Source organism: Hermetia illucens, chromosome 3, assembly GCF_905115235.1.
Source record: "Hermetia illucens chromosome 3, iHerIll2.2.curated.20191125, whole genome shotgun sequence".
NCBI lineage: Eukaryota > Metazoa > Arthropoda > Insecta > Diptera > Stratiomyidae > Hermetia > Hermetia illucens.
In genome coordinates, this window is record NC_051851.1 from 103445436 (window position 1) to 103456609 (window position 11174).

Sequence of the window (11174 nt, forward strand, 5' to 3'; positions counted from 1 at the left end):
TATTTGAATCGCTCAGTTATGGCCAGTGATAATGCCTGTTACATTAGGATTGGTCATCAAAAATGTTATTCACATTTGAAAAAGTTGTCAGAGGTCAGCTTTGCTGTTAGACGCTAGGAAAACATCATCTGCATAAAGCAGGGTATAGGGCGCTGGATGTCCTGTGTGAAAATGTCCATAACAAGAACACCGAGGAGTGCTGATAGAGCGCTTCCTTGATGAACACCGACAGAGACACGAAGTACGGTTTTGATATGGCCACCATACTTCGAACTCTACTTTTTGGATCATGGTAGAGCAATTTAACCCAAGGCACGAGTTCTTCTGGTACTAGGTTTTGCCATATTGCGTCAGCGGTTCCAAACAGTAGTAACAAACCCGGCTTGACTGACGGTTATTTGAAGAATTTCGAGAATAGCGTTCAAAAATCTTCATGGTACAGGACAGCAACCGGATAGGATGACAGTTTGAACATTCTGCTGGACTACCTATCTTTTTCCATATTGGAACTGTGGTTCTTCCTTGCTAGTCAGATAGTGCTCTACCTTCCTCCATTATCCCATTGAAGAATCCACTGAGTCCTAGCTCTTCGCTTTCCAGAGCTCAGATATGAGGTGCTGTTGCTTTCCCCGATTTCATTGGTTTTATTGCTTCCTCGACTTCAGTATCGATGACAGATTGCTCGAAATGTCGACAATACTATCCTTTGGTAACGGTAGGTAATCGCGTAAATGAGATCATTTCTTCTTTTTTCTCAAGAAATCAAGAACTGTTCTAACACACTTCAAGGCCCTGATCTAATATGGATTGTTGCGCCAACGATTATTATTATTATTGATTTTCAAGACGGCAATCAACGGCCGATGTTGAGGTGCGATAGAGTCATACAAATCGACTTCACTGTCATCATCATCAACGGCACGTCAACCGGTACCCGGTATAGGCCTCTCTTAGTAAGAAACTCCAGACATCTCGGTTTTGCGCCGAGGTCCGCCAGTTTGATATTCCTAAAAGCTGTCTGGCATCCTGACTTACACCATCGCTCCATCTCAGGCGGGGTTTGCCTCACCTTCTTTTTCTAATGTAAATTTTGCGCCTATAGACTTTCCAGGCTGCATCATCCTCACCCATATGGATTAAGTGACTCGCCCAGTGCAACCGCTAAAACGGATTTTAGTGTAGGGTAGGTAGGTAGGTAGGTATCAGTGGCCGACCCGAGGAACCCAATTAGCGCTTTGATGCGCCGTTTCCCTTCATTCTCCGTAGCTTCGGCAATGCCAATTGTAGGGTATGCCGAGCCTAGAGTCATGGTCCTCTATGGGCCAGTGCCCCGTGCAGACCGCCGTAGTCTTGAATGCATTTGCACACGTCTGGCACAGGAGCTTTCGTGATCGGGCTATGTTATAAGCGGGCCGAATTCTCCTTGACTTGGCACAGCTTGTAAGCCTTCACCATCTCAGGCCCGCGGCTGCTAGGTAGTGTGAGTAGACTTGGCCCCCGACAACCGCCAGCGGAACACCGACTGTATTCGCCGAAGGACTACCAAGAGCAGAGCCTTCTCATTCCCTTCTGTGTTCCTATGCCCGGGAACTCAGAGTATAGTGACCTTGAGCGTGCCACCCAGACGGTTCAGCGCGTCTCTGCATTGCCCCACCAGCCTGGAAAATGTCGTCGCTGAGTACAAGGCCTTGATGGCCGCTTGGCTGTCGGTCAGAATAGCTATGCTACGCTTGGGGCTCGAATCTCGCTCCAGCCATCGACAGACTTCCAATATCGCCAGTACTTCCGCCTGGAATACACTAGCGAAACCAGGGAGACCATACGACTTGGATACACCGTGTGTATTCGAGAAAACCCCTAGGCCGACTCCATAGGCTATCTTTGATCCGTCCATAAAGAATACTGTATCATAGTCTTGCAACACGCAGCCGGTCTGGATGGATGGATGGTTCTGTCCATTATGAGCGAAATCATGGAAGGAGCGTTGCGAAAGTTGTGCCTGTGTGCCGCAAGATGCAGACTCAGCATAAACCCAACCAAAACGCAACTGATGCTATTCACCACCAAGACGCGGACATTTGGTAAACTATTCTTTGGGGAACTCAGAGAGATTTTTAGCTGCAGGGTGGGAGAGCTGCTTTCTTTCGTAAATGCTACGGGCTGGCTCTGAAGATCCGAGCCGCCTGGACTGTGCTTCCCTGCTCCCATAACAACAGTCACGGTCTTAGGAGTTTGTAGCATCAAAACGGCGCACCAAAGCGTTAATTGGGCTCCTCGGAGCGGCCACTGATACCTACCTATCTACCTGCAGGCAACATAACAGTCACTTAGTAAGGAAGGGTGTAGAATTAGAGAGAGAAGAAGATGAAGAATTAGAAGACAACGGTTTACCAATCGCTCCTACTAATGACTGTGCATATAAATGGGTTTGCATCCACTCAGAACACGTGGAACCCCTTGATTCCTCTTAGATAAAATCGCTAAGTGTTTCAGACACACAGTTATGAAGAGTTTTATGTATTTTTTGTATAAGAATATTTGAGTCGACAACTTTTCTATTTGTAGGTGACTTGTGTATATGCATTTAGTATTACAGATGCCTTTGAGTTGGGGTACTCAAACCGTTCCCTGCTTGTCGGAAGAGGCGAAGAAAGAAATAAAAGTTTGTGTGCTAGCAACCTACAAATTCGAAAACTTCATTGCTACCGAAACAACAACACCTCACGGCTACGGTCTTTGGCTATCGAAAATGGACCAATGGAGATTTCCGATATAGTGGAAAAGGAAACAAATTACACGCATTTCATGGGGAGGCTTCAGAAAGATGAATGCCAAGGTGGGCTTTTGCAACACTTGCTTTGAAATATAATGGGGAAACAGAAGTTCTGCGTAGTGTGCGCCGTAGCAAAAGGAAATTGGCTTTTGCGCTGGTGATAGGAGCAGAATATGATATCGATGCCCTCAAACGGAGTAAAGCCGCAGGGCTTGATGCGCAGAGAGTAGGCTGGTTTCCGCTCCGGATCATCCTGTATTGACTACATCATAATATATAACTGTGAATTAAGCCAAATTCATCACACACTACGGAACTACTGACGCAATATTACTTATGGAGAAACACCGTACAAAGCATAACACACTTTACATTGCATTTCAGGATCTAGAAAAACATTTGATTTTGTGCCATGCAAACTGTGTCAATGTCACTGCTGATCCAGGAAGCGCCTTCTCACCTCTCTTCTTTGTTTTTATTATGGACCCTGTCACATCCATCCAACCTCCATCGAGTCACAGAATCTTATAGAAAATCTGATTTAGAGCAGTTTGTCCAAAAATGCAATGATCGCCTCATGCAACACGGTCTCAGATTGAATGTGACTAAATCTGAATTTTTAAAGACCGATTCTATATTCCAAGTGGCAGCGACCTGCCGAAAACTGAGCGATTTAGATATCTCTAGTGAATGTTGTCAGCCAATGGTGAACTGCCTTATGTAATTACTTCAGGCACCAGCGTCACTTGGATGAAATGACGTTCTTTTTGATCGACGTATCAATGAACGTCTCAAAATCTACCGCATTGTTGTCTGCGCTGCCACCGTCTTTGGTTCTAAATGTTGGCTAAATATAAAGAATAATGAACGTCTCGTGATAATGAAGATCAAAATTTTGCGTTGGACCAGTGATGTACCACGCTAAAATCACATTCGAAATAAAGATATCCGCGATCGATGTGAGGTCGATCCGACCGTGGAAAAATTGCGAGAGAGGCATCGTCTATGGTGTGGACATGCAATCTGCGCTAACGAGAATTCATTTGCCAAGATTGGTCTGAACATCGAAGTCGATAAGAAACGACTAAAAGGCTGGTTGAAACAATGATGGCTGGTAATGCTGAGCGGTAATTTAAAAGCCTCTCCACCACATCTAGACCAGGGATATGTCCAAACAAAATGGCACAACCGATCGCGCTTTTGAAGGGGACAAAAATGTGTAAATCAGTCGTTTTCAATGGCAATGTACCGGCTAGTAACAACATCAAAACTAAGAACTACACTATAACTGTAAGATAAACTAATGTTAAGATGTTTTTTAAAGTGTACAATGTACTAAGTCTAGCCCGGCACAGGACGCAAACTGCAGGCGACAATACTTGGAGGGCTTGTATTTCTTTTCTTGTGTACTTTACGATAGTGAATCAGGTACCTGTTTAGCCGAGTAAACTGTAATAGGAGTCAGCCGACTTTATGCTTTCCCCACCTGCTGGTCTTTAACCGGGATCCGCCTAGTCATCAGTTATGTATTGTGGTTTACTAGGGATTTTTGTGGGAAAATATTCAAGAACTAAAGGTAGTATCCTATTTTATGGCTAATGGCTGACATTATTTGAAAGTATCAAAAACTCATCATCCAAAGTTTTTAATATTTTTTTTTATTTTTTCCTGTTTTTATTTCCTTCTTAATATTACTTTCTTTCTCGGCTCATGTACACTTAAGTTATTGCAACGAGTTGGTTTCTGTCGCCCACAAGTTATTTTAAAAATATCCTAAGACATAAACATATTTTCTTTTCTTTTTATGTAAACTGGTAAACAAAATATTAAATACAAAACTATTATTCGTATGCGTTTGTTGGTAATTTTTCTAATAGTTTGTGTGATGTTGTTCGTTGTGCTTGTGATTGATATTCTTTCTTTTTGTTTATGATTGTAAATATTTTTTGACTTTATATGATATTGTAGAAAAAAACACAAGAATCGATAAAATCCTTTTTTCACTTTTTATTTCATTGGAACTTTAATCCAGAGATGAGCAATTATTACCCTTTTGCTTTTAAAGAATGGAGATAATGACAATGATGCGATGGTGATTACTGTTGTTCGGATTGCGATGTTCTTGATCTGGGAACATTGCGTTGATGTTATTCGTAGGAGGGTGCCAGCACTTATGCGGCCTCCTCTTCTTCCTCTTCGTCCTTGCCGGTAAGCATGGCAATGAGGGCGGCTGTATCAATCATGTTCTTGTCGTCAATCACCATTTGGTCGTAGGCATCATCAACTTCGTCGGCAGTGAACTTATCGCCGTAGGCCATCAGATCATGGCGCAATTTATCACCATCGATTAGCCCGTTCCTGTCGAATGTTTTGAAAGCCGCAATGACGACCTCATCATCATCGGTGGCACCTGCACTAGCCATACGGTTGGCGAACAAGGACATCAATTGGGTGAAGTTGATTGGACCTGGGGCTTCGGCAAGCATGGAATCCAATTCCTTGTCGTTTGACAATTTGCCAATAACGTCGAAGGTGGCGCGGAGGTCATTCTTACCAATAATACCATCCTTGTCGGCATCCATAAGAGCGAAAGCCTATTTGAAAGAAAAACAGTATAACTAGGCTGTTCGGATTAGCGGGGATAAGCAATAATACCTCCTTGAATTCGGCAACCTGTTTCTGGGAGAAAACAGAGAAGACGCTTGATCCAGCGCGCTTGGATTTCCTTGATCCGCGGGAAGAAGCGCGTTGGGAACCTCCAGTGGAGACGGGGGCAGGGGTGGCTGGTGCTGCTGGAGTTGCCGTCTCGGATGCAGCTTCAGAAGTAGCTTCAGCGGAACTTGCGCCCTCTTCCTTTACCTTCTTCTTCTTAACCTTCTTCTTGTCATCCGCCTTAAATTAAGAATAAAGAAAAAACATTTATAAACCTTGCAAATTCAAATAGGGTGGGGCTGGAGAAGGTCTAGAATGACTGAAATCCGATATCTTCCGACACTGCACTTATTTGGGCTTACATAACGTATATTCTATTTTGGTTTTCACATAAAACAAGAATGAATCACTCCACGGGCAATCGGTTGCGTAATTTTCTCCCGATTGGTTAACGAGTAAAGATGCTAAAAATAAGTCGAGGCACTGCTCCATTACGTTCTAGAAGATTATGTCAGGAATCGTTGACTCTACTACATAAGGCCTATTGCGCTGGGTTACTTAAAATTATTTTGAAGTTTGAGTAAACCCCATTGTGCGTAGTCCCTGTATCCAGCCAGGATAAACTGTATCGTTCTAATCCTAATCCCCCGTCACAGCTTCTGTTCCGCACTACTCAGTGTATTCCACTTGATCACTTCCGTACTTTAACTCAAAATATGTATTTTTCACTTTTATTCGATTTCGGATTTCACTCAGTTTATTTGGCATTCCACCCGTTCATCTTATCACCGACAACTTCTTATCCTTACCATCTTGCTGTACAAAAGTTGAGCTGTCTACTGCGATCGAGAGGCAAAAACCAACTGACTAAATGTGCTTTGTCTATTTGACTCGATACAATCCTCCTGTATTATATTCAACGTATACTCACACTCCTTATTTAGTAGCCACCATGTATTTAGTCATTGGACCAAATCTAAAATTAAATATCGCCAAGACACCTCAAGATGTAAGCCAAGCTATTCATCTGGGAGCTGCTTTTGTGCCTGTGTGAAATTAGAAATAGCGAAATAGCCAATTGAATAGTGTTTGTTTAATGGTACTGTACTGAAATAGCTCGGCGTTCGCTAATATGCAGTCCACCTTTCGTATGGGGGGACGGCACGAAATAAGGAGCTGTTTAGGCGATAATAGGAAAGAGTAGGCTTAAATTATTTTTTTCAATATTATTGAATAAAAAGATAAGAGTTCTTGAGGAAACCAATGGAGAAATCAAGTTCTTGGACGCGAGATATTAATGATTTCCGAAATGAAACGTGGACACAGGGAGCATATTATTTTCATTAATATAAAGAATTGCTTGGCGCTTTACACGTCATTCCTGTAATGGTCGCTGCTTCCAGTTTTGAATAATTTGCAAAATAGAATATACACACCCATAACTGACGAAAAAAGGATGCACGCAGAGCAACAAAGTAAGACCATAATCGTACTTTTCGAATGGCATGAAGAACTATTATAACATTCCCTAGTTGCAAAAGATGAAACTAAATAGTTAAGGTTAGATATGTCACCAAGATATGTGTGAAAATTGATATTACGGGAAAGTCAGTGGAGAGTCAGTGGAGGTGATTAACCTCCTAGGAAGATTTAAACTGTTTATGGTAGTTATTATTTTGTACTGTTGCAAACAATAGGTAAAGGTTGATCAAAACCTGCTTCGGGCAGACAACAGAGAAATAAGGTTTTGGTAACCACAAGGACAACGGTGCAAAGTTGATACACCTTTAAAATATTCATCACCCCATCGTTACGGCACTCTACAGAGTTGAACAGAATGTGCTTCCATTTACAGCAGCACAGTAATAAGCTTAGAAATGAAATGAATGCACTTCCCATCCATATCCATATAACATTTCGTTTGTATGTATGGAAATGGAACTGCATTTTGCCCAACTGGACGACACCACTAACCAATGGTGAATAACGACATGAAATTACCTCGCGAATCAGACGCTTTCGCTTCTTTCGCCTTAGCCTTAACATCCAAGCCGATGGGGAAGTCCAAAAGATCTCCTGATACAGCATTGATTTCTTATGCTTAATAACGACGTGGCTCAATGCAGGACGTGATCTGCATATGTATCTAAAGTTTAATTCGACGTTAGAGGGTACACTGCACCGTTTCTTGGTCATTACACGATCCCCCATTGCAATCGTGTTGCTCTTTTATCAAGCAGTCACGGGAGAATGTGTCGTAATCGACGTTAAGCATATTCCTATTATCGCCTGAAGCTGGGCGCTTCAGGGTATGAAAGGTTTTGTTTGCTTCTTCTGTGAGTATATTTGAGTGTGGAACTATCCCATTTGTACGTAGCCCGTTATGTATATGCATGTAGCATGTCAGATTTAGTACTTCGGGTTGTAAATTTACACGGTAAAGACAATTTTGAGCTACTGTAACTTTGTTACTAATAGTATGATTTTGATCAAACTTGGGGATAATTTGCTTCATATTATATTTTATACTACTACCAACTTTTATAACTCTGGGATAAACTTAAGGGGGATTTTACTCAATTTTCCCAAAAATATGGTAATATACTATTACTAACTTAATTTGAACAGATATCGATATGGAGAGTATTTTGAGACCTGGGCACCATATAGAGGCAGCTTTATGATTTTTTTCAGATTTTTCGGTTGGGTAGTTTCTGAGAATGGCTCCGTTAAAAAATCATCATTTGCCACCCCTCCCACTCCTCGCCTTTCTAACAAATCTCAAAACTAAGACCAGCCTCGAAAAGTACTAATCAAGACCTTTCATTTGATACCCCACATGACTATATTTGGTGAAAAAACATTTTACACCGCCCTTTTACATGTATGAGGACCTCCACCAGCTTTACATGTCGCAGGAATTCGGACAGCAGAGCATTCTTCAGATCACCAACTCGAGCATGGGTTCCTTGCAGAATTCCTAGGTATTTGTAGAAGTCTGCCTCGGTCATAGCTTCGATGAGGAGGTCACCAATGCTATGTCCGGCATGCGGCTTGTGATCCTTTGCGAATGGCTTGGATTCAACACTTGTCTAATCCAAACTCCATCCGAATAACACGGCTGAACATTTCTACTGTTTGCAACAAACTTCTAAGATGGTCGTCAGCGCCAAATGGTTGTTGGCAGTACCTGGTTTGCGCAGAAAGCAGTCCACAAATATACGTGGGCCTCTCCAGACAGGGCCACTTTCAGCCAAATTGACCACGTGTTGATCGAACGCCGCCACCTCTCAGCCTTTATGAATGTCAGAACATATAGGGGGGCCAATATAAACTCGGATCACTATCTCGTTGGCATGGTGCTCCGAGCTCGAATAACAATACCACCTAGAATCTCCTCTGACAATCAGGTGAGAGTGAACACTGAAGCCATCCACAACACAACCCTCCGCGACACCTATAAGAGGGAAATGGATGCTGCAATAACCGCAGTCAACAGAGGACCTGGAGATGAAGCATCAACAAATGATCTTCACAATCACCTGAAGAACGTTATCATGAATCATGGATGGCTGGTTTGACGATGAATGTAAACTAACAACGGAACGGAAGAATGCCGCATACCGAGTAATGTTGCATTCTCAAAGAACGCGGACACGCGCAGAGACTTATCACGAACTCCGTCGAGCGGAGAAGCGACTTCACAGACGGAAAAAGGAAACCTGGGAGAACCAACAAGTCTGTGAACTAGAAAAGTACAGGGAGCAACCGCACCAGGCGCGCAAGTTTTACCAACAAGTCAGCAGGATGAAGCCTTATACACCTCGATGCTCATCCTGCCGAGACAAAGAGGGAAATCTGATTTCCGACAGAATGGGCATATTAGAGCGATGGGTTGAGTACTTTGATGAGCTACTGAACAACCAGAACATCGGCGAGTTGGAGGTCCCGCCAACTGAAGACGACGGACAAATACTGCCACCACCAAGCTTTGCAGAAACAGTCCGTGCAATTCATCGGCTAAAAAATCATAAGTCGCCAGGAGCCGATGGAATTACAGCCGAATTGGTTAAATATGGAGGCGACCAGTTACACCAAGTGGTTCATCAACTTGTGCTCAAGGTATGGGACAGCGAATCAATGCCTGATGATTGGCAACGAGGCATTATCTGTCTCATACATAAAAAGGGAGATATCACACAGTGCAGCAATTATAGAGGTATCACGTTGCTGAGTACCATCTATAAGATATTCTCCACTATCTTGCTAGGTCGGATAGCCCCATACGCCCAGAACATCATTGGCCCATACCAAAGAGGCTTCACTCCAGGCAAATCAGCAACAGATCAGATTTTCTCTCTGCGGCAAGCGATGGAAAAGCTGTTGGAATATGGACAACAGTTGCACCATCTGTTCATCGACTTTAAAGCCGCCTATGATAGCATAGCCAGGGTAAAACTGTACACGGCCATGGGAGAATTTGGTATCCCGACGAAATTAATAAGACTGACTAGGCAGACCCTGACCAATGTGCGAGGCCAGGCAAAAGCAGCAGGATTACTCTCAAGACCATTCGACATCAATAACAGTCTACGACAAGGGGATGCGCTATCATGCGTCCTCTTTAACCTGGCCCTCGAGAAAGTGATCCGTGATGCTGAGGTAAATGCAAGAGGTACGATCCTCTTCAAGTCCACCCAACTACTGGCCTATGCTGACGATATCGACATCATGGGAAGAACCACCCGAGACGTACAAACTGCCTTCATCCAGATCGAGCAGGCGGCCATTGGGGCGAGATCTTGGGCTGCACATCAATGGAGGCAAGACAAAATATATGGTAGCAACGTCAGCACCGAAGACGAATCAACCAACAACATCAAACCGCACTGGTCAAACACAAACACGAACAAGAATAAGGATAGGAGAATACAACTTTGAGACCGTTGACAATTTCTCCTATCTAGGTTCGAAAATCACAACCGATAACAACTACGATGATGAAATCCGCGCACGGTTGTTGTCAGCCAACAGAGCCTATTTCGGCTTACAAAGACTGTTCCGCTCGAAACGTCTCACCATAGGATCAAAGCTCTTACTGTACAAGACTATGATCTTGCCAGTCCTTATGTATTCCTCGGAAACTTGGGTTCTTAGCAAGAAAAATTGCGAACTCTTGGCCGCGTTCGAGAGAAGAATCCTCCGAAGAATTTTTGGCCCCCTACATGAGGATGGACGATTCCGTAGGCTACACAATGACGAAATCTATGAGCGATACCATGACCGTCCGGTTGTGGATAAAATCCGGCTGAATAGGTTACGGTGGGCGGGTCACTTAATCCGTATGGATGAAGATGATCCCACCCGGAAAGTCTATAAGGGCAATATCTATGGTAGGAAGAGAAGACGAGGCAGACCCTGCCTAAGATGGAGCGATGACGTAGGTCAGGACGCCAGACAGCTTTTAGGGATATCGAATTTGTGGACCTCGGCGTAAAACCAGGATGTCTGGAGTTCCTTATTAAGGTAGGCCTATACCGGATACCGGTTGTTGCGCCGTTGATGATGATGAATAGTAAATTACCAACTTTTAGAAATTGACTGAAATCCCCCTTAAGTTCTCCCTAGGAATATCAAGTTTTATACCATTGGAGACATTATCCCGCATACGGAAGTTTCAGGCAAATCCGCCTATTAACGCCAAAGTTAAAGCAGTTCAAACTGTAAGTTAGAGTAAGTAACTGTAATT

General features: G+C 43.4%; 1 protein-coding gene across 1 annotated transcript; it reads right to left on the reverse strand.

Moving 5' to 3' along the window:
- Positions 1–4756: 4756 nt before the first annotated feature.
- Positions 4757–6390, reverse strand: LOC119651191 (myosin regulatory light chain 2). The gene is made up of 3 exons (XM_038054629.1): positions 6235–6390; positions 5429–5665; positions 4757–5367 (listed from the first exon to the last, which is right to left on the reverse strand). Exons 1-3 carry the CDS (start codon positions 6235–6237, stop codon positions 4945–4947), a joined length of 663 nt encoding a protein of 220 aa, XP_037910557.1. The 5' UTR covers positions 6238–6390; the 3' UTR covers positions 4757–4944.
- Between the last annotated feature and the right edge of the window lie 4784 nt (positions 6391–11174).